This window comes from Coccinella septempunctata, chromosome 4, assembly GCF_907165205.1.
Source record: "Coccinella septempunctata chromosome 4, icCocSept1.1, whole genome shotgun sequence".
In the NCBI taxonomy this organism is placed as follows: Eukaryota; Metazoa; Arthropoda; class Insecta; order Coleoptera; family Coccinellidae; genus Coccinella; species Coccinella septempunctata.
The window spans coordinates 38,272,197-38,297,176 of NC_058192.1; the positions used below are offsets into that span (position 1 = coordinate 38,272,197).

Consider the following 24,980-nt stretch of genomic DNA (forward strand, 5'->3'; position numbering starts at 1 on the left):
AAAAATGAATTCAAATATATATATATATATATATATATATATATATATATATATATATATATATATATATATATATCTTCTCTCTTATATATATATATATATATATATATATATCTTCCGGCAATACGCCACTGGTCATCGCGTTCGGGTGTTTCTGTCGGACGGTCTGCTAGGTTCACACCGGTACTTAGTTCTAATCATATAGGTACCAATCGGCGCAGCAGTTTGTGTTTAGAAGCAGAGAAGTTATAAACGTTTTTTTTCTCTCAGACGCCGTGCGAGCTTCACAAGAAAAATCGTATGAACAAATATAATTGGAATATTTGTGCTGATTATATTTGCAAGAATAAACACTAATATATGGTATTGTTTATTCAACTATATTCAAGAACTCCCCATCTAGAGATCAGGGAAATATGAATCGCATTTTTTTAAACAACTACAATTGTGAATATACATTTTATACTTTTTTTAAATGAGGTTAATAAACTCATCAGATTTCACAAGTTTTTGAGTGATAAGTCCACAGATGAGGGAAAAAGTCGATGCGTACGTCTCTCAGACGCCACGCGAGCAACGACGCGCGACGTTAGCAAATTTGCCGCGACCAGAGGAGGGTTAAAACCTCATTTTGTGAAAATCGTATAATCTGTTTTAGTTCAGTTATGGATTTTCATCAAGTTTGGGCCACATCAATTCAATAGTCGCTTTTATGCATATGGGCAGGTAAATTCCTGGCAGAACTGGCGACCCCTCGGATGGAGAATTTACTGGAAAAGGGCTGGGGAACACTAGGTCGCTCGAAACATTCTTCATTATCGAATAACTACGAGGCTGTAACCTTTGATAACTGGATTAAAAAACGTTTCGAACCAATTATGTAATTCCAACTACATTTCGACGTCCACTGCAATCATTTATTATATTATGGAGACCCTGTACTTTTTCTTTTTGTTTCAGAATTTCTAATAAATTTTTAAAAGACCTGAATGAAACTCTGAGACTGGAAAATACTTCACTGATTTCAAATCAGGAAAAGCTTTCTGAAAATTTGAAGGATATGAAGGACCGTTTTGAAAAATTGCAGTTGAAATATGACCAAACAGTAAATGAACATAATGACACCGTGAGATCTTTGAAGGTTTGTATGATTGTTTGTAGCATTTTTATTGAATCGTAGTGATTTTGATAAACTTTTTGGTTTTGGATTACCGTAGATTTGGGTGACTTGGGACAATTTTTGAATTCAACTTATCATGTTTTAAAAACGGTGACCTATTTTTATCTGAAAAAGAGGTTTAAATATGCTCAATGACCCAGACTATTGATTAGGATATATTTGTATATAATTATATTTTCACGCTCTAAGTTCACTTTAAAAAAAAAAACAACTTTGTTTCTTGAAGCAACCTTATTTCAAGCAGGTCTGAATAATAATGATCCACAAAACTACATTTGTATCAGAGGAAAGCGAAAACTGCTGACTAAAAGCTATATGAATATTCCTCGAACTCTTTCCGAGGTTATTTACATTACTCTAAGGAATGCTTTAGCATATTTTACATAACACGTCCCATGTTTTTTTAAGAAATAACTTCAGCATCAATGGCTGAATTATTTTTATGAGTTTTTAAGATATTTGTAAATTTATCAATAAAAATTTTATACAGAAAATATGTTATTATTATGAAAATAATCAAGTTGAAAATGAAATAAATGGAAGATACGTGGTTGGGGTGGATTTTTCAATTGAAAATCTTTTCTTGAATAGTCAAATTATCGAATATCAAATCTGATATAGTCAGATTTTCAATTAATTCTCTCTTCATACTTGGAATAGGTACATTATGGAAAATGGTTGAGATTTTTTCACTATAAAAGAACTTTGAATTGTTCGTAATATTACATGGGGTTTCTATCAAATAAACCCCACTAAGTTTGTAGTATTAATAACATGGCGGGCGGTGCAGGTCGCTCTGACGCTGAGTCCGTCGAAGATAATGAAAATGAAGATGTTCAAAAATCGTGTTAATTCTGCAAGCGAGTAATTGTGAGAGATAAACATGAGTGTAAGAAGTGCAAAACAGTTTTTCACCCTGGCTGCGTGAAATTAGCGATTACCAGTAAAAACAATGATTGTTAACACTCGGTAGACAATGGAAGCAATAACGCATATGAAGTCTCAGAGTCCAGAAGCATTCTAGAAAATGGAATATAATGGGGTCCTCCTTGATAAAATTGCATTTTTCGAAGCTAAAATCAGTAATTACGAATCTAAAGAAGAGAAATCATTGAAAAAATATGTAAACAAAGATGAATTGATAAACCCCAGCACACCATCCAACTACCAGCAACAGGTGAATAATCTAACCAACTACCAACTTGAATTGGTCAACCCAAATAAAATCCAACATAGAACCTACAGAAAAAAGGTCTACCGAAGAAGAGAATCCTATAACACGAACAATAACGAACAGGAAAATGATCGAAAACAAACATAACTCGCAAGCGCAAGATACGACACATCTAATAATGAAGAAAGCAAAACAAAACATAACCAAGAAAACACTCACAAACGAAGAGAGTGAATTCAAACTCGTGACAAGGAAAAGAATACCCTACTACTACCCGAATTAATCGGCAGGAGTACCATATCAAATCTGAAAGCAGTGCCCAAGATGGTTTCAGTTTACATAAGTAGGATAGATGTAAATAGCACCGTAGAATCTGTCATTAAACATCTACAAGAAAATATTTTCGGAATATTTCGAAGTGAAACAAGGAAATTCAAAGTTCCCCGACATTTATGAATCATATGTCATCACATTCCCACAAACATCTCTTGAAAAAATCAAAGAACTAAACCTTTGGCCAAAGGGAGCAAACATAAGCAATTTCTTATACAGTCTGACAAAGATCGAAAAAACTTCGAGAACAGACAGGACAGCCTGAAAAATTGCATAATCCATAATAATCTACAATGAATCGGAAATTGTTTAAAGCAGCTACACATTCTACTGGAGGAAAATAGGGACTGCCTTTGTGTCACGGAACATTGGAGATCTCAACTACCTTTATAAGCAGTGAAAAACAACAATCTTATATCATCTTACTGCAGGAAAGAAGACCAACATGGTGGAACCGCAATTTACTGTAGGGATGATATCAGAGCAATTGAAAGAGACGACATAGTGCATCAATCTGTGCCCTTTATTCTTGAAGTTTCGGCAATGCAATTCAATGTTGAAAGTGAGAAATTTCTGGTGATATGTGCTTATAGAGTTCTGGACTCAGACTTCACAACATTCTTAGGAATACTGGAGACTATATTAAATATGGTAATTAAGGAAAAATGCACTATACTTCTGGCAGGAGATTTTAACATTGACTTATTAGTTATTAGTAGAGAATCAGTCCAATTTTTATCACTTCTGAACTCGTATAACTTGGAGCAATTCATATTCTAGCCTACAAGAATTACTTCACACTCACAAACATGTATTGACAATATTTTCACCAACTTAACCATCTTACACCAATTTGTATGGTCCCCATTTACGCTAACCTCTGTGTTCAAAATCGAATGTGGTATGATTTTGTAATTAAAGAGTATAACAAGATAATTAAGTTGGAGATGGTATAAAAACATTTATTGTAAATCGTTCACAATCATAAAATGAATATGTCACCTGCATGAAGCTAATACAGTAAAAGCAAAACTAATATTAACAACATCTATAGACTCAGAGAGACATTATTCAACTAAAAACAAGATAGTCCAGAGCAGTTCAAATGAGAAGTCACTTGATATCAGACTTAGACGTTGAGGAGTTCAATAAATTCAATATTAACACAACGGTTACACAGTGACAGAGTTATCAATTGAAAATTGATTGCGAGAGCCTCTTTATTCCATCAGAAAACCAGAAGGTTAGAATAACACGGGTCAACACCAAATTTGACTTTGACTGCAAAGCATAAAATTTCGATAGTTTAGATCCTAATTAGACGAAAAAAAAATATATGGCATGAAAAAGTTTGCTTCTGTGTTTAGGAGACTGATTCAACAATAGCATTTACAATAAAAACAAGCAACATGTGGAGCCCATGGCTTGTCTTGATTCCAAACAGGAAAGTCAAAATATGCTTCATAGGCTTCAGAGAGAACGTGAGATTTCTTCATGAACTTTTTAGGGTTTTCACTCCCAATCTCTGAAACGAAATCAATTAAAAATGAAATCAACGATTTGCTCCTGCGTAAATTCTTGCACTAATTTGTCAGGAGCAAATTAACCAGAAAAAATTGTTGCCTGACAATGAACTCAAAATAAATAACGTTGAAATTATAATTCTGTAACGTTTCGGAGTCTATATCAGACTCCTTCATCAGACGAAAAATCTATTTTTTAGAAAATCTTCTGAGTTGTGGCTTTTGTTTGACATTAATTGTCAACACACAGAAACAGAGACTGCAAAGAAACGTTGATTCATTTAATTTTGAAATTACCGGATGACAGTTCCTTCTTTAGTAGATTGATCCAAATATGATCTATTCCTACCGAACAATTTGCCAAATTATTATCTTGATCTAATAGAATACACGTAGACTCTTCAATTTTTCGTTTGAAATGGTCTGGTTCCGTCATTAAAATTTTAGTGTTGTCCCAATCCATCATGTGGTCCCCCGTATTAGAACAAATGTGATCTGCGATTTGTGATCGATTAATTTCTCTATTTTTAATATTATTTTTATGTTCGCGTTTTCTTATTTCAAACGAAAAATTAAAGAGTCTACGTGTATTCTATTAGATCAAGATAATAATTTGGCAAATTGTTCGGTAGGAATAGATCATATTTGGATCAATCTACTAAAGAAGGAACTGTCATCCGGTAATTTCAAAATAAAATGAATCAACGTTTCTTTGCAGTCTCTGTTTCTGTGTGTTGACAATTAATGTCAAACAAAAGCCACAACTCAGAAGATTTTCTAAAAAATAGATTTTTCGTCTGATGAAGGAGTCTGATATAGACTCCGAAACGTTACAGAATTATAATTTCAACGTTATTTATTTTGAGTTCATTGTCAGGCAACAATTTTTTATGGTTAATTTGCTCCTGACAAATTAGTGCAAGAATTTACGCAGGAGCAAATCGTTGATTTCATTTTTAATTGATTTTGTTTCAGAGATTGGGAGTGAAAACCCTAAAAAGTTCATGAAGAAATGCAGAATCCTCCCAGAATAAATTTCAATCGATATCAGAACGTGAGATGTCTTTAATTCGTATTTCACGTCACGAAGTATAATAAATTGACCACATATAAAACAAAATGCATCAGCATATTACTTACACTTTCTTGACGATATTTGAAGTTTGTCTGGGCTAGTAAACATCACCTGATCATTGTTTATGACTCGAGTGCCCTCTAGCGGCACCTTGTAAACGTAAACACTCCACTCTCATCGGACGATCTTTTTGAATTATTAAAAATTATAAAAAAATGAAGAATGACTATTAATACTATAACTATCACAAAAGCAAACTTTATACCAAAAAAAGTTATTTTCTTTTCGTTTTTGTGCATAATTAACCGGAAAATCCTAGTATAAACGTTAGGACAAAGAACAAAAATTTTTTTGTAGAGTCGTGTTATTATACGAAATTTTATTTCTATGATTACTATTATCATTTGTACTTCCTTTTTTATACTGCTGCTTCTGTCTTCCATATCTCTGAGTGCTGTTTTTTTTTTTCTTCCTCACTTCTATTAGGTCCACTTCTTCTGTCCTTGTCGCGCTCGATGAGTTGCTCGAACATAAAACTTCCAATTGTTTATGTGTTACTTCGGCCGATTTGCAGATTTCGACCGCCTTTATCAAGTCCAAGTTTTTTGTCCGGAGTAATCTGTCCTTCACGTTCTTATCTTTGATTCCCAATACCAGTCTGTCTTTTATCAATGAATCGTTCAAATTGTTGAATTCACAATTCAAACTAAGATGTTTTAATTGAGTTACATATTCATCCACAGATTCATTTTCCTTCATTTCTCTTGTAAAAAATAAATATCTTTCATAAGTCACGTTGATGGTGGGAAGGAAATGGGATTCAAATTTTTTCACTATACTTGCGAAGTTCTGATTTTCCTTGGATTCTTGAAATTCGAACGTATTATATATTTTCAGGGCCTTGTCTCCAATGCAATTGAGTAAAACAGCAGCTTTGTATTCTTCACTCTCCATTTCAGCTTTGGTTGCTTTCATGTATATATCAAATTTTTGAATGAAAAATTTCCATTCAGCGGCATTATCACCATTTAACTTTAGCTCGGAAGGAGGGCGTGCACTTTTATCCATTTTCTCACTTTTCCGACTGCGCCATATAATAAATAATCGTATTGATACAATGGAATCTCAGATGGTACTGACTTAGTGAATCCTCTGTCGTTACATACATGTGTTATTACATATGACAAATTTAATCTTAACAAAGTCATATAAAACGAAATAACCCTTCTCTTTTTCTTTGACAGGCCATCAGAAGGGTGGAAGGGGGTAGGTCATGAGAAAAAACTTGACTTGATATATAGACATTTTTCGAGTTGCTTAGGAATGTAAATCGGAAGTATATGGCTTCTAAACAATTTTTCACCATGATCTTTACTAAAATACTGACAAAAAGACATTAAACAATGTAATTTAAAATTTATCTACGAAAATGACATTTAAATTTAGGTTATAATAGTGTAAACAAAAACACGCTAGAGAGAGAAAGGTTGCTCTACATCTTCCCTCTCTCTCGGTCACACTTTTCGACGAATTTTGCTACCTTCGATAACTTTTTTGTACGAAGGAGTACCGCCTTCTGCTTTTAGAATGTGTTTAAAGAAGGAAAAATGAATCGAATGACATCAACCTTATCGTTTGTCAGCACGTCAGGGGTGTGATAGGGGGTAGTTTCTGAGAAATAATTAGATAACTTTTCTAAATGAACGAGTACCGTATTCTGCTTTCAGAATGTGTTTACTAAAGGAAAAATCTCTCTATATGGGTATTTTGACCCTAAATTATTAAAGGAGATTTATTTCATACCCTTTATTTGCCAAAGTTTCGGGCCATATCTGGTCCGTCCTCAGTGCTTTACTATAAAAACATTATTAAAATCTTATTTTCTATAACAGTAAAAATTTAGAAAAATATCTTTTATATGCCATGACAACGTTGAGTTTAAGATATGAGATTTCATCATTTTTGACAAACGCAAATGTTCTTTCAATCATATGGGTATTTATTCGCAATTTCAATCATTGTATACGAGTATTATTTCTAGTCAATTTTTTATCCCAGTTGGTTTGATGACGATATTAAAAATCTTTTTGTTGTAAATGTCGTATATTTTATATTTTGATTTGCGATTATTCAGATGTATTTCCATTGTTTGTGATCATTACTTTTATTCTTTCTGTTAAGCCTGAAGAAGGTGTGAAATATCACCGAAACGTCGCCTTGCTATTGACTAGCTTTTATTTTTTGACCAAAAATTCCATTTCTAATAATCAGAGGAACGAAAGGAATTTGTTCAACTGTACTATTTTTCTCTTATATTTTAGATACAGGCTGAAACGTTGAGCCAGTGTTTTCGACAGCAGCTATCAGAGCAGGAAGTAAGGCATAATAGGGAAATAATAGAGCTTCATAGTAGGATAGAAAAGTCACAAATACCCGAGATACCTTTACCTGCTTTGCCTAGCATAACTAGAGAAGAGGGAGAAGGTTCGGAAAGTACAGAAAGTCTGAACAATTTGCCAGTCTCCTTAGAAAAACTTTTGAGTGAAGAAGACGAGCACAAAATAAACATCTTGAAAAAACAGATGGGTGAACAAGAATCTAAATTACATCACTTGACGGAATTATTAGCTGAGACGGAGCAAGATCTAGCCAAACATATACAAATGAATAAAGTGCTGAAAGAAGAAATAAGAAGACAACAGAGAGCGGTAGAAAGGGAGAAGCACGCTGAAAACATGGAGTATTTAAAAAATGTAGTTTTGAAGGTTAGTTATTATTTTTTTGGATCAATATTCGTTCGATTAGACTCTAGGCTGTTCAATTTTAAAATTCCATAGGACTTCGCGCTACGTTGAAATATCATTTCTAAAAGTGTCAAGAATTACAATACTACGACTTTTGAAACGTTTTCATACTAAGCATATTATTTGTAAAATTGAAAATGTTGAATATAGAGATTCAAAAGAAAGCCAAAACTCTTCAAAAACTTATAACTCTTCGATATCGTTATTATATTTCTCAGCTATTGTCAATATTTCAAATTAAAACAATTTTTTGTTATAAACGTAATAATTAGTCGCAAACTTTGCGACCAATATCAGATTATCATTATTGTGGATATTGGGCAACTGAACAGGTGAAAATTCATTTACTTACCCCAACACGCTCAAGAACAAACCTAGGCGAATTTCTGTCTGGCATCAGAAAGAGGTTCCAAAGGGAAGGAAATAGGTAACTAACCTTCCTTCCGTACAAGCTTCTTGGTTGTCACCTCGCTGATATAGAAGACACTCCACTGAAAGTCGCTCAATATCACTCTGGTTTAATTAATAGATGATTTCACTAGAGATGATAAATGGTGTGAAAAATACGGCTATATTACGAAAGATTACTTTGTTTTTCAAAAATCCTTTCACGGAGCGTGAACCGCTTTGGTAGTGAAGTAGATGGAGACAACTAGATATGCCTTGGTGCTAACGGCTCCGCGTAGTAGTGCACACGTCTCATAAAATGGACCGGCATAGTTAACGCCAGTGGTAAGAAAAGCCATAGCAGAGAGAGATTGCCCAGTGGCTGTATCAGAGGACGGGGTTTGCAGAGGACGCATCGGTTGCATATGCGTAGACGATTACATAATATATTACGTCTGTCCAAAATCCAGTACCGTCGACGAATGGGTAGCTAAAGCACCGGCGTGTAGAAGACGATGATTGGCTACGTCGATAATCAGATGAGTGAGATGATTATTTTTCGGCAGAAGAACAGGATGTTTGTGGATATATGGTAATAAGGAGGCTGCAAGGCTACCTCTAACACGAATAGGTCCATGCTCGTCACGAAAAAGATGATGAGTTTCATGATGATCCGATGACGAGAAGACGGACAGATTGAACTAGACGAATTAAACAGATTCCTGCTTCCTGGAGCAGAAGAAGCAGATGAGAGAAAACCTGAGGAAAGGAAGGACCACGAGTATTCAGCACGAAACATCGACAAAAGGCAGTTACGCGCTTAAGTCGAAGATATGTGGAAAAACGTTCAATGATGGTGGGCTGATCGGAGATGGCTGCTAACATTGAAGGGGAGATCGGCTTGACTTTTCGCTCACTTGCTCAGTGTGAGATGAATCAACAGAGGAAAGAGGCCACGAAGACAAGTCGAGAGACAACCAAGAAGGACCACGCCACCACAATGGGTGATGATGAATGTCTGCGGAAATCAATCCTGGAGAGGCACAATCAATCTGGATTGTCTTCAGACACCACATGCCTCCAGCAATCCGAAGGAATTAATTTGAGCCACTCGGCTGCCAACAAATGTCTTCCAACTATGACGGTCACCACGGATCCACGACAAGGCAACAAAAGAATCGCAAAAGGCAATACATTCAGCACCGAGTTGCTGCAAAACGCAGGTGAATAGATGATGCATGCATTTTGTTAGAAGATGGAAACCGTACACAGTTCTAGACGAGGCAAGCTCACAGCCTTGCAAGGGGCAGTTTGGTATCTTGACCCTAGGAGAGACACATGGCATTGACCAGATGATACAGAAGTTAGAAGATACCCGATTCAGCCCGATTAAGAGGCATCACACAAGCCGACCAACCGATGGGTAGAAGACGAAACGTCGGGGGATGAATCGTGGTCTATGAAGCTCTGCCAAAATGGGGACTGGGATTGAAACTGCAACGACGGGGGCTGAACCTCATTCGAGAGAGGTTGGTTCCATTCCAGATGAAGTAGACAGAGCTGACGGAAGAAGATTTTGGCATAAAAGGTGACAGGAGTTAGCCAAGGGATCGAAGATTCTGGTCATCTGACTCAACACAACGGTGACTGCCGTTGAATTCAAGCAAATAGAATAGAAGAAGTGATCAGATGCAAGATTCCATTCGAGTCTCAGAATCTTATTTGATTCATCTCGATTCAAACCACTCAAATAATACTGATATTTAAAAAAAATTCTAATTACAGTAGGTATCTAAATTGTGAAATGATATATTGTCTGACATTCTGAGTCAAAATTGAAAATCTAAAAACTGTTGATGATCTTCCATATATTTATACACTATTCCATCTCTAATTGATATATTCTCAATTTCGTAAGCATTTATAATATTCATTTATGTCCTTTTTCACTTTTTCTATATATATATATATATATATATATATATATATATATATATATATATATATATATATATAGACGTATTACGCTCCATTAGGCAGCCCAAAACTCCACATTCGGCGTGCTATTGGAAGCCAATTTTCCTATTTTTTCCTAGTCCGATCCGGGATTGGTAAAAATTTGCGTGTATATCTTCTACAGGAGCTTCGTATGGCCTCAGGAAGCCCGTAGACGAATTTCCGACTGGGCCGAGAAATGGCGAATTTTTATCGCAATATATACGCGTTTAGTTCATGCGATCCCCCTGCAGATGGTGCGTCGGCAGTGCCGTGTATAAATATATGCATTGTATTGATATAACTTGGCCAACAGGTTGCCCGCTATGATTCAGGGTGAATTTGTGGCCCTTAAGTTTGGCAACGTCGTATGCAATGCGAAATATGTTTAGTTTGATCGATATCATTTAACGATCCTATGAAGAAGCACAACTGAGAGAGAGGACATGTTTAAAAGAATGGTTTCCTTTAAATTATCTGTATGGATGAATTTGTCTACATACTCGTCTGAAAAGGATTTACTGACACCGGTTGAATTAATTTGTTTTAACTGATATGAGAAACACGTAGATGTTTTCCCATTTTTTTCGTGAAATAAAATAAAACATTAATAGTGGCTTTTGTTATCAACTTATAAGTGGACACTCATGTTTCGGCTCTGTGAATTGGTACCTCTATGTCAGTGATTTTGTATTCAGTGCCGTAGCCAAAGTTTTCTTTAGTGCGCCAACTCACTGATATAATATTCCCTTTTATTTTCTCAAACATAAACTATATGTTTTTTTACATATTCTAGTCAAATTATTTTTTCTGATTCAAAATATAGATAATATAAACGTCGTGTCTCTAATTGTAATTTTAATAGAAAAAACTCGAAAACTATTAGTAGTTCTAATAAAACTATTATTAGTTCTGTAATGTTGGCATATTTTCTTTGATAATATGATAATGCATGTAGAGTTTTATGTTTTTATGTTGTGTCAGGTCATCAGAGAATTTGAAGATTACATTTATTAATAATTACGTAGCGGTTCCCAGTCTTCCACTGGCATTGAACAGCCTATAACTCTAGAACATTTTTCACTTCTTATGAGCAAGATCACAGCCATGGCGGACGACATGAAGTCGATAAAAAATGATCAGTCCTCTATTCTTTCCGAACTCGCAAAATGTAGGGAAACACTTGAGGATCATTCGCGGACACTTGAAGTACATCGAAATGCAATTTCCGATTGCGAAAGTAAAATAACTTTTCTCGAAAGTTCACATGGGGTTCTTGCCTCGAACTTTGAATCGGTAATCAAAGATGTTAGCGAAATTAAACGAGATATTGATAGTAATGCTCTGGCATCTGCTTCCTCGGTTTCTCCCGTGTCTCCTGAGGGCCAGGTTGTGTCGGCCGAAATCCTTGATCGCTTTAGGCGCTCTTTCAATGTGATTCTGAAGAATGTACCAGAACCAGAAAGCCCAGACGAAGATTTAAACATTGCCATTGATGTGCTGAAGACTATAGAACCCGTTGATTGTACTATTGCTGTTAAGGCTACTCGGCTTGGAAAATCTCGATCAAACCAACCACGTATGATCAAAGTAACGTTCACTAGTCCTGATATAGTCAGCTCCCTATTACGTAAAAAAAAGAACCTACTTAATATACCAAAATACAAGAACATCATTCTGGTTGACGATAAAACACCCCAGCAGATCAGTGAACTAAAGGATCTCCGTGACCGTTTGAAGTCTAGGGAGTCGGCTGGAGAAAAAAATTTGACTATTAAATACATCAAGGGTGTACCAGCTATTGTCAGAGCGGATGTTTCAAAGGTCTCGAAAAACTGATAGGTCAGCTCTCTGAGTGGACAGTCGTATATTCCAATGTTCAGTCCCTATGTTCTAAACACAGTGAACTTCTTACATTTGCACATCTTCATAGTCCATCTTTTATTTTACTGTCTGAATCATGGCTTCATCCCAACATATTAGATTCAGTGGTAAATATACCGAGTTATCAGCTGCACAGAAGTGACAGCTCCACTACTATTGGCTACGGTGGGGTGTGCATATATGTTAGGCAGGAAATCGTCAGCTCTTTCAATGTTCAAGCTTCTCATGTTCATTCCCCTGGCATTGATAATATTTTCATTGATATAAAAATCAATGATTTCTCCTTAACTATTGGTTGTATCTACCGCCCCCGTCCCTGTGCCTGTGATTCTGTTCTGGTTGCTCATTTGTCTCAGCTTTCGGAGCACGGTAACTGTGTGATAGCAGGGGATTTTAACCTTCCTGACCTTGTTTGGCCTCTGGTCACCCTGCCTTCCTCTTTGTCACCCTCACTTCCCTTTGCTGAACTGGTGCATGATTCTAGTTTCGAACAACTCATTTTGAAGCCTACAAGATATCGTCAAAACCAAGTCCCATCGTTGCTTGATCTCGTCTTAGTGAATGTTGATAACCTGATCTCAGATGTCGAGTATCTCCCCCCTTTCGGTAAATCAGACCATCTCACCCTCAAAACTAAAATCCAGTTCAATGTTCCTTCGAGCAAGAGAATGGTTCGCAAAACTTTTGAGATCATCAATTTTACCAATCTTAATAGAGACTTGGCTAGTATTAACTGGAGGGAACGTCTTCCACATTCTGGTGTGGACGACATGTGGAGAGTTTTTTCAGATGTTCTGGACTCCACTATACAGGCTAATAGATCTTTGAAGGAAGTCAACATCAATCCTGCTAAACCATGGATCGACGAGATCTTATGCAGTATGATACGCCATAAGAGGAGGCTTTGGCAGAGGTTTACCAGGCGTAGAAGACCAGAGGACTATGCAGCTCATCGATCGTATTCGAACACTTTATCCAAAGCCATCAGCCAGGCAAAAAGGAACTACGAGTCTGGGCTTGCTTCTTCGGGGAATGCCAAGAAGTTTCATAAATACGTTCGGTCATTTCTGAACACTAAAGTATCTGCCCCCTTGGTCAGAAATTCCTCCGGAACCGTCTGTACTGATTACCAAGAGTCGGCTGAGGTGTTGGCTGACACGTTTTCCTCATCGTTCACACTCGAGCCTGATGGGCCATTACCAGCTGTTAGATGTGCACGCTGCAGTTTTGACCTATGCAATATTTTATTCCGTAAGGAGATTGTTGAGAAAGAGCTGATGGCGTTGAAGGCGGATTCTTCACCCGGACCTGATGGTTTTGCACCTTTTATTTTCAAGACTTGCTCTGGCTCCCTCTCTGAACCTCTAGCACTTATTTTCGAGAAGTCCTTCGAGACTAATGCTCTACCCTCGTCTTGGCTGAAGGCGACAGTGACACCAATTTTCAAGAAAGGCGACAAACTTTCTCCAACTAATTATCGCCCAATAAGTCTGACTGCTGTGGCTTCAAAGATCTGTGAGAGGGTGATACTTGGCCAGATGTTAGACTTTCTTCTGGCTAACAACATCATTCCTCCGGAGCAGCATGGCTTCCTGCCAGGTAGATCAGTGATCACAAATCTACTGCGATGTGTGGATGATTGGACGAGAGCTCTCGACGCCGGTGCCTCTGTCGATGTGGTCTACTTGGACTTCTCTAGGGCCTTTGACCGAGTACCTATAAAAAGACTCCTAATGAAACTTGAACATCTTGGTATTAGAGGTGGGCTACTGATGTGGATTAAAGCATTTTTGAGTGGCAGAGAATTTTCAGTGCGCGTTTCCGGGGATATTTCGTGTCCACGACCGGTCATCAGTGGTGTTCCTCAGGGGTCGGTCCTTGGTCCGATTCTGTTTCTGTTATACACGGTCGATTTGCCACTTCTTTTGCAGTCTTCTTGTTCCCAGTTCGCCGATGATACCAAGCTTTATAATAAAACAGAAAATTCTTCAACTTTACAGAGCGATCTGGATGTTGTCTCCAAATGGTGTGAGGATTGGCTGCTTCCGCTCAACTTAGATAAGTGTACTGTGCTACATATTGGAAAAAAGAACCCCAGAAAACCTTACATGTTGAGCGGAGGAGTCCTGTCTGCAACTAAGCACCACGATGACTTGGGTCTGACGGTCTCGGACGATCTCTCTTGGTCGATGCACGTCCAGAAGATAGCACACAGGACGAGGAGGGTGGCTTACATGATTTCAAAGGCCTTCCATGGTTGTAGCCCCGACGTTTGCTGCAGAATCTATAAATCCTATGTAAGGCCTATTTTGGAATTTGCGGGACCAGTATGGTTTCCAAACCTCAAGGGTGATATGGACAAGCTGGAGAGGCTTCAAAGATCTTTTACTCGTCTTCCATATAGCCTTAATCGCCCCAGTTATGACGAACGTCTCAAGATATTTGGCTTGACTACTTTTAAGGATCGAAGAGAGAGGGGAGACCTGATTGTGACCTACAGATCTCTGCATGGCAAGTTTGGAACCGATATGTCCTCTCTGTTCCCTCTCAATACTGGCAACCTGAGAGGCCATAGCTTCAAGTTGCAGAAGGAAAATTTTAGGACAACCCCTCGTCAGTCTTTCTTGTCTAATCGAGTGTTCGATGCCTGGAACCGTTTGCCTTCGGAGATCGTTGGTGCTTCCTCAGTGAACGTTTTCAAGAACTCTTATGACTATTTCGTGGAGGTCCGGAGGACTTGAGATGTGTGGTGTGAAATATGATTTCTGTCAATCGATTGTTTTTGTGATGTTCAGTTGGAAGTGTGCTGTCAACTTTATTTTTTTATAGAATGTCATTTAGAGCTACCTAAAGGCCTTGCCTCAGCTCCAATTTTTTGTTTAATAATAATAATAATAATAATAATAAGGAGAATTCCGATAAGACTAATTCATATTAACCTGTACTAGTATTCTAGCATAGCCCTCTTTATTCGAATAGGCTGTAGACTAGCAACTAGTAGATTATCTACTAATTGAAAAGGTTTCGTTTTCATTCGAATTTAGGTTTGAAAAATTTCCTGAAATTTATGCATTCCATAATGGAAAATACTTTAATCTTTTCAAATATCCGGAATGAGAGTCAATGTCTCTGATATTCTGACACAACAAAGAAGCATAAAGTTTTATAGGTAGGTATGTAGGTAGGTACGGATTATCCTTTCATCAATTAGAAACACGACGTGAATTATAAACTCTAAATGAAAAACAAAAATAGGACGAATATATTGAAAAAAATCTAGGGTTTATATTCAAAAATAAAATCTTTCTATTATATCACTGAAGTGGTGAACTGAAAAAACTCTAGGACTACGCCACTAAATTCCTCCTAAGAATGTTACTGTAGAATATTGTATTTGTTTTTTGATATTACTGAAACTTCACGGTAGAGGTACCAATTCAAAGAGCCGAAAAATGTGTTTTCACTTATCACTTGAAAACTAAGGAAGAAAGAAGGATGCGATTCTGGCCATGGTCCGTCTCTTGAAAATCAGGGTCGAAAACGGGCCCTTCATTTTTCCCTAGCCCATATGGGGACAGAGCTGCCATTCAGTCCCACAGTCCCATCGAATTTTGCCCACCCTGTACATTATGTTTTATACATCTACATGATATGAGTTTTGAGTGAGATATTTTTTCTCAGAAGCTGTTCATAACTTTTCATTTGATCCTATATTCTAGTTTCAATAATTTTTCCAAATTCTGAAACGAAATTAGAAAAATTACCATATGCCATCACGCCGTTCAAACTTCCGCTAGTTATCTGTCAGGAGTTCATTGCGAAACGTTGGTTGTCTAAAATTCATTTCAATAAGATACTATGAAAATTCGAGAATGACATTTAACTTCCAAACGTTCGATTGTGTTAACTTATTTATTCAATAAGAATGTCACGCCGTTGTACGAACCACCTCGTTCTGCTTGGAAGGTTTTGGGTTTATTCTGATTGTAATTGGAACACGATCGAAATCACGGTTTGGTTTCTTATTCTTGGATTGAATGATATGCCCCCTCTTTAGTGAAAACGAGGTAGATTCCACCCCCAGGATGGATCTGAATGCATTTTTAGTATCGAAATTTCTTTTCAAAGTCAATCTCATATCTCATAAGTTATACTCAAAAGAATTGTTGATACTCTACCGATAAAGAGAAGCCAGTTTTTATATATTCGCGCGGGTGTTTGGCATAGTATATTATTTTGAAGCCTGGATATGGCCAATTCTTTGGTGCTTTTTCACGATCTTGTTACTATACATATTTTCTAACAGCTCAAGAAAAAAAAAATTAAAGAAATTAAAAGCCCTTATTAAAACATTTCAATTTGCCTGTAAAGCCCGCACTAGCCGAAAATTCTTTGGAGAATTAACTCGTGAGTTCATGCACCCTAATTCTTTGCAGTTAAATACGTACTTTCGGTAGAATGCACTGTTCAGTTGCATACGTATCCAAAAGCTATACCGCAAATTTCTTACGAAATAATTTCCGCCGTTTTTTTGTTAAAATTCTGTTGAGAATTCCGTAAAAAAACAGGCTTTAGGTGAGAAACAGAACTCGCTATAAGAGATAAAGAAAAATTCGAAAAGAGAATTGAAAAGAACGGAAAGAACTGAGGAAAGATCTCATACAAATTTTGTATAGTTTTCAAGTTTTCATGATATGTTGAAAACAGAATATCACAGAATTTTTATATCCACTTGATGAAATAATATTTTCGAAACCATAGATTAACTTAAAATATAGATGGATCACTCTGACTAGTGGCGCCACCTATTGTTATGGTACTGAAACTTTTCCGTGTCATACATATGCTTTATTGTTTGATATTCCAAAATGTATTGCTGATATTCAATAGAGTATGCGTATATTATGTATAAATATTGAACTGCTTTTGTTATTAGGAATTATGGCAGTTTATGAGAAATGTTTTTGTGTAATGACTAAGTTTTGTAATTAGAATAAAGTGAATTTAAAAGCTAATTTCAATTATAAAATGAATCCGTGTTTGAAGAACAATGCAATAAATTTTTCAATTATGAACTCATTTTGTTTTTCGATTCTTCGGATCAGAGTATGATTCGTTATCTCACTGCAATTTCTCAATGAGCAATTTATTCGAATCTTTCTGTGACTTTCACTCAGAAATTTTCAAGTATATTCTGTCTTGATCATTACAAGAAAATTAAAAATGAGCGTACAGATTCCCTCTTCATTTGATTTCGTCGAAAATTAGTACATGTACCGTAAAAACAGATGACGCTGAAGTTTGTTTTTGAAGTGGTCCATCTATTCTCTCTGTTCATTTAATCTATGTTCGAAACAACAAAAATGCTGAATTCGAAGTAATAAAGATGAGTCTCACTTATTTTGAAAACTCCCAGAACTCCTGTTCAAAGACAAACTTTCTTGTCATTAAAAAAAGCTGTACTGGGTGTCATGAATTTGATGCTCGCTATGTATTTATATAATGAATAGAGACTCAATTGCGTTTCTCTGAAACAATAGAAGGTATCTTTATTAACAATATCAAAACTCACAATATAACAAACCTGAAACAATTGAGGGAAACAACATTTAAAGCCTCTAATTCAATCTTCTGAAACTATTTATTATGACACTTCGAAAAACTTCAAAATGTATTTTAAAGTGTCAGTTCGGCCATTCCAGGTAACACGAATATAATATTTAAGAAAAGCTTCACAATTATAACGCTTTTCTTTACATCTCCCCCCCTCGAACTAGAATGCACATACTCGTTCATTCACTAACAAACACTGGACACAATTTCGTTATGTGAAAAAGATTTGATTCTGCTCTTCTGTGTCCAGTATCAACTTGATAGATTGAATCGGAAATCTTCTTCAGAATTTCGAATGGTCCAATCCTCAATTCTTCCATTTTCTTCCTATTAAGCCGATTTCCATTTTCTACATAGACTAGGTCTCCCTCTTTGAATTTATCATCTTTCCTGTGTGAGTCGAATAATTTTTTATTATATTCATGTGGTATGTGTGTGAAGTTGGCCCAGCACTTTTTGATTTTCGAAAAAAAAATTTGTGCTGAATTGTGCTAGGTTTGTGCTGATTTGTGCCGTTGAAATTTTTGTTTTATTCCACACGGTTCTCAAAATATTTCACAAAATGTATAGAATGGGCTAGCCCAGCACTTATCGAAAAAATGAGTTTTGACGACTGAAACAGGTTGTGCTATGCATGTACAGTGTTGTGCCGTTCGAATTTTTGCGAAATTCCCTCTTATCTCCCGGAAAATCGAAAATGAAGAAAAAAGTTAGCCCAGCACTTTCGATTTTTCTTCTCAAAAATTAGTGGAAAAATGTGTGCTACATTTGTGCTGACTTGTGCCGTAAATATTTTCTCGAAAATTAGTCGGATTTTCCGGGAAATCGCAAAATTGAAAAAAAAGTTAGCCCAGCACTTTCGTTTTTTCTCAATGAAAACTATGTGAAAAATTGTGCTAGTCGTGTGCTAACTTGTGCCGTTGAAATTTTCACGAAAATCCTTCTAGTTTTCCAAAAAATTTAGATTTTGGAAAAATGTCAGCCCAGCACTTTCGTGTTTTTGCAGTTTAATTTTTCTTATTAAATTGTGCTACATTTGTGCTGATTTGTGCCGTTGAGATTTCCAAAAAAAACTTTCAACTTTTCCTTCAAATGGTGGATATCAACAAAATCAGTAGATTGCCTGAAATCAGTATAAATGGCAACAGGCCTAATACTCGTAAATTGAGCTTAATGAACTCCAGCGTGGATAGCCAATGACTGTAAAAGATTACTATTGTTTATAACTCAATTTTCTTGATACAGATGCAGATGCGTGACTCTGAAAATAGTTTACCGTTAATCTCAAAATTTTATATATATGGAAGATACGTTTCAGTCCGTGTATGAAATTAAGCTGAAAAATTAACAGCATGTAAACAACCATTAACATTATTTTTTCAAGAGTTTTATCTACAAGTTATAAACAATAGTAATCTTCTTTAGTCATTAGCTATCCACGCTGGTGTTTATTAAGCTCAATTTACGAGATTTCTCTCCTGAAAACTGAATTCTGGCAACATTGTTATCGTGATACACTTCTGATGATTTATGACGCTATGCAAAACTTGATAAGTCGTAGGTTGTGCACGCAGGGTTGCCAACCTCAACGGTATTCGGCCTGTTGCCATTTATACTGATTTTCAGGCAATCTACTGATTTTTCTGATATCCACCATTTGAAGGAAAAGTTGAAAGTTTTTTCTGAAAATCTCAACGGCACAAATCAGCACAAATGTAGCACAACTTAATAAAAAAAATCAAACTGCAAAAACAAGAAAGTGCTGGGCTGACCTTTTTCTTAATTTCGCGATTTCCCGGAAAATCCGACGAATTTTCGAGAAAATATTTACGGCACAAGTCAGCACAAATGTAGCACAAATTTTTCCACCAATTTTTGGAAAGAAAAATCAAAAGTACTGGGCTAACTTTTTTCTTCATTTTCGATTTTCCGGGAGATAAGAGGGACTTTCGTAAAAATTCGAACGGCACAGTACTGAACATGCGTAGCACAACCTGTTTCAGTCGTAAAAATTCATTTTTTCGATAAGTGCTGGGCTAGCCCATTCTATACATTTTGTGAAATATTTTGAGAACCGTGTGGAATGAAACAAAAATTTTAACGGCACAAATCAGCACAAACCTAGCACAATTCAGCACAAAAATTTTTTTTTCGAAAATCGAAAAGTGCTGGGCCAACTTCACACACATTCATGTGGTCTCACTGAATTTTGAAATGCTATTTTCCTATCTCTTTCTAAAATTTCTCTGGTACATCTTGATTTTAATTCACTTGGTAGAATGTTAATATTTTCGCCTTCCAAAAGATATTTTGGAGCAAACTTCGTGACTGTGTGTTCCGTTTCATTATATTTTTCTACACATTTCTGTGCAATAGAAGACCATGCAGTTTTTTTATCACTTTCATTAATTTTACATCTAATCTTATTTACCAAAGTTTGATTTAGTCTTTCATTAAGACCATTTGAAAATGGTGCATCCACAGCAGTGAAAACCAATTTTATATTCTCTGTCATGACGAATTGTTTGAATTCTTTCGAATTTAAACCAGGATATTGGTCCGTTAATACCATATCAATATTGTAAGCTGGTGTCACTTTTTTCAACAGTTTTATGAAATCACCAGAGCTTTGATTTCTCGATGTTGATATGTAGGCGTATCTCGTAAAATGATCCACAAGAAGATGTAAGTATTTTTTTGTAGACCGCAATCCTCCAAATCCTCCAATGGTATCAATAGACACAATTTCAAAGGGTCGTGTTGCTGGACCTAACTGTGACATTAACCCAAATTTTGGTTTTCTCCTTGATTTATTCCTAATGCAAATTTCACATTCATCACAAATTTTTTTAATGTTTCTGTTGATATTTTCTGCCGTATAAAACGGTGTTATTTTATTTTTCATCTGTGTAAGTCCAATGTGGCAGTAGAGATCATGGACATTTTTAATTAAAATTTTGCTGAATTTTTCCGACAGCATAATTTTTTTTCCTCTCTTATTCCGTTTGTAATAGATTCCATTTTCTAATATAAGTCTTCCATTTTCTAAGTTTAAATTGTTGTTTTGGTCATTTTTAATATCTTCAAGGTTTATCAAATTAATTACTTTTAAAAAATCGTCATTATTTTCATAAGATTCTAAAACTGGATTCCTACTCAGACAGTCAGCTTCTTGATTTGATTTTCCTGGGTTATATTTTATTTTTAAATTGTATTGGGATAAATAATATATTAAATCTCCTAGTTCCTTGTCAGTTCTAGCCTTAATATTCATATTTTCTAATGGTTTATGATCTGAGTAGACTACGAATTCTTTTCCCATCAGCCAATGTTACCAATATTTCACAGCTTCTTTTATTGCTAGACATTCTAGATATATTGCCTTCTTCTTTTTTTGCGCTTCATTTAATTTTTTTGAAAAATAAGCTACCGGTCTGCTGTCCCCGTTTTCATCTTCTTGTTTCAGCACCGCCCCCACTCCTTTGATACTAGCATCTGTATAAATGCTTATTGGTAATTCAGGATCGAAGATTTTCAGGAATGGTTCAGAACATAGCAATGATTTAATTTTATTGAAAGCTTCTTGGCATTCTCTAGACCATATGAATTTCACATCTTTCCGCAATAAATTATGTAATGGATCCAGAATGACTGCACTTTTTGGAACAAACTTATGGTAAAAATTTATTTTTCCTAAGAATTGGCGGATATTTTTTTTTGTAACAGGTATTGGAAAATTTTTCACAGCTGTTAAATTATCTTTCAGGGGTCTAATTGAATTGTTTTCTATTATATGACCTAAATATTTGGCATGATTATTCGCAAAATTACATTTCGAAAATTTTAGTCTGAAACCTTCTCTATGAATTGCTTCCAACAATCTCGATATATGTGATAAATGTTCTTCAAAACTTTTCGAAAAAATCAATATGTCGTCTATAAAATTAACTGCAAAATCACATAGTTTGTATTTTCTTAAAATGTTACTCAATATCCTTTGAAAAATAGCTAGAGCAGTCTTCAATCCAAATGGCAGACATGTCCATTGAAAATGACCTTCTTGTGTTACAAATGCAGTTTTATATCTATCTTGAATTTTTAAAGGAATTGACCAGAATGCGGAATTAACGTCAAAAGTAGAGAAATATTTACAATTCACTGTTTTAATCATTAAATCCTCAATCAAAGGAAAGGGTTGTGATTGAGGGACGACAATTTTGTTCAATTCTCTAAAATCTATACATAACCTTGTTTTTCTGCCGTCTTCTTTTTTATAAGCCAGAGTTACAGGAGCAGCAAATGGACTATAAGATTCTTCAATCAAATTTTTTTCTAATAATTTTGATACTTGATTCTCTATTTCTTTTCTGTCTTCATTTGAACATCTATAATAATAATATGTTTATTAATTCCAAGAAATTACACCAAATAAGATATAAAAATGGAATAAGTCAAAAAACATATTGAACAGGAATCAAACAGACAAAATATTAACATTCCTATCTCCTACAGTACGAAATGAATTCAGATAAACTGTATGGCTCTGATTTCAAAATAAAACAATATAAAGATTTCTTAAAATCCTTATCGCAAGTGATCATTCTAATAGTTTTTGGTAGAGCATTGTACATAGATATATTGCCATACATTCAACAGTTCTCTCCCTTAGTATTGTCCTATGAATAGGTACATTATAAGGATCTCTTCACAAACCTTTTAGGGCTTTCACTCCCAATCTCTGAAACAAAATTAATTAAAAATGAAATCAACGATTTGCTCCTGCGTGAATTCTTGCACTAATTTGTCAGGAGCAAATTAACTAGAAAAAATTGTTGCCTGACAATGAACTCAAAATAAATAACGTTGAAACAATAATTCTTCGTAACGTTTCGGAGTCTATATCAGACTCCTTCATCAGACGAAAAAATCTACTTTTGAAAATCTTCTGGAATTGTCGCTTTTTGTCTGACATTAATTGTCAACACACAGAAACAGAGACTGCACAGAAACGTTGATTCATTTAATTTTGAAATTACCGGATGACAGTTATTTATTTTGAGTTCATTGTCAGGCAACAATTTTTTCTAGTTAATTTGCTCCTGACAAATTAGTGCAAGAATTCACGCAGGAGCAAATCGTTGATTTCATTTTTAATTAATTTTGTTTCAGAGATTGGGAGTGAAAGCCCTAAAAGGTTTGTGAAGAGATGCAAAATCCTCCCAAAATAAGTTTCAATCGACATTATAAGGAAACATTCTTCTGGTGTTATTAACATTTTTGTAATCCTCAAAATAATGAATTCGTTTTCTAAAAAAAAGTAAGAGCCTATATACATATAATCCATAGACAGTGAGTATATTATTTTTTTCAAAATTTCCTCTACATGATTCTCTATAACTCAAACGTAACATAGTACGCAATGCTCTTTTTTGAACAACGAAAATATTTTCCACATTTGATGAACTACCCCAAAAAATTATTCCATATGAAAGTATGGAATGAAAATTTGCAAAATAGACAAGTTTGAGCACATCGAAATTCACTTGACCTCTTAACATAAATAATGTGTAACATGCAGAGCTTAATCTGGTCTTAAGTTGTTCTGTATGAGGTCCCCACTTTAATTGACTGTCAAGAACTATACCCAAAAATTTCACATTATCTTCAACCACAACACAGCTATCAAGAATATCCACAGTTTCAAGAAAATCTAATTTGGAATTATCACTATGAAAAATCATACATTTAGTCTTCTCAATGTTTAGGACAAGATTATAATTACATAACCAAGTTTTTACCGAGTTAACCACAATATTGCAAACATCAACAGCGTATGGAATACATGACGATCGGGTCAAAATATTTGTATCATCTGCAAATAATCTCATTGAGGTAGTGTCCCGGGACGGCATTGTAGACTTAACTGAAAGAGCATGATTTGTTTCAATGCTTTCAGTCAAAACAGCTGGTGATTTTACTTCAGTCCGAGATGAGGGTATACTCTTCATCATCCTCTCAATTAGAGGTTCACATTCACTTTTGATCGCCTTAGGTAGAGAATTAACATAAATTATGAACAATAGAGGACCAACAATACTACCCTGAGGGAGTCCTAAAATTGTTTCAATTTCATCCGAGACAAAGGTTTGACCATCAGATTCCAGAACTACCCGTTGTTTTCTGGACTTCAAATAGCTCTCTATGAGTTTGAGTTGACTATCTCTGATACCACAATTATCGAGTACTTCCAAAAGCTTCCGATGATCAACACAGTCGAAAGCCTTCGAAAGGTCCAAAAACAGTGCCATAGGAATTTGTCCTTGCTCCAGAGCAAGAACAATTTCATTTATGAGCTCAAAAATAGCGGTTTCAATATTTTTATTTTTAACAAAACCATGTTGACATCCAGAAATAACATTGAATTTACGAAAAAAATTGGACATTCTATTGCTTAAAATCTTTTCAAAAACTTTAGAAAATGAAGAGAGGATGCTTATGGGCCTATAGTTGTTAAGGTCATTTTTGCTACCTTTTTTATGTAGGGGTTTGACTATAGTAATCTTCAGATTATCCGGAAAAATACCCTCCGTGAAAGAACGATTGATTATAAAAGTTAATGGTTCAATGATAAAGTCTATCGATGCTTTTATCACTTTCATCGGTATCTCATCATGGCCCCATGATTTTTATTTATTTATTTATTCAATTATTTATTTAATTATTTATTTAATTACACCAATCTACAGTCTAGACCAATTACAGATTGGGAATAAACAAAATTACAAAATAAAAACTCATAAAAGTATATATACATACAAATGCAAACCTAAATTAACTAAAAAATTACGACCCCAACACAGCCCTCCGTATATTCAATTGAGTACAGTTGAAAACATCCAAAACATACTGAAAATTGCTAAAATCATGACATATTCTAAACATTGGCGAAAACCGAAGCACGTTAGTACGTGGAAAAGGAAGATAGAACGTGGATACATTTCGAACAGGTAGT

The 24,980-nt window shown here is 35.3% G+C and overlaps 3 protein-coding genes across 4 annotated transcripts in view; 2 read left to right on the forward strand and 1 right to left on the reverse strand.

Moving 5' to 3' along the window:
- Positions 1-24,980, forward strand: part of LOC123312503 — a 416,804-nt gene that overhangs the window by 254,060 nt on the left and 137,764 nt on the right. The gene's annotated exons all lie outside the window — the stretch shown is intronic.
- Positions 1-24,980, forward strand: part of LOC123312493 (GRIP and coiled-coil domain-containing protein 2) — a 56,303-nt gene that overhangs the window by 10,342 nt on the left and 20,981 nt on the right. Inside the window, exons 3-5 of one of the 2 annotated variants that reach the window (XM_044896945.1) lie at positions 961-1,141; positions 7,607-8,050; positions 8,450-8,886. In XM_044896945.1, coding sequence (XP_044752880.1) covers positions 961-1,141; positions 7,607-8,050; positions 8,450-8,467 — 643 coding nt within the window. In that variant the 3' untranslated portion in view covers positions 8,468-8,886. Of the gene's footprint in view, positions 1-960; positions 1,142-7,606; positions 8,051-8,449; positions 8,887-24,980 lie in introns of those variants that run through there. The other variant, XM_044896944.1, reaches the window with a different exon arrangement.
- Positions 17,976-21,078, reverse strand: LOC123312501. Its single transcript, XM_044896961.1, has 2 exons — positions 20,156-21,078; positions 17,976-18,386 (listed from the first exon to the last, which is right to left on the reverse strand). The coding sequence occupies exons 1-2, from the start codon at positions 20,946-20,948 to the stop codon at positions 18,148-18,150; spliced, it is 1,032 nt and encodes a 343-aa protein (XP_044752896.1). The 5' UTR covers positions 20,949-21,078; the 3' UTR covers positions 17,976-18,147.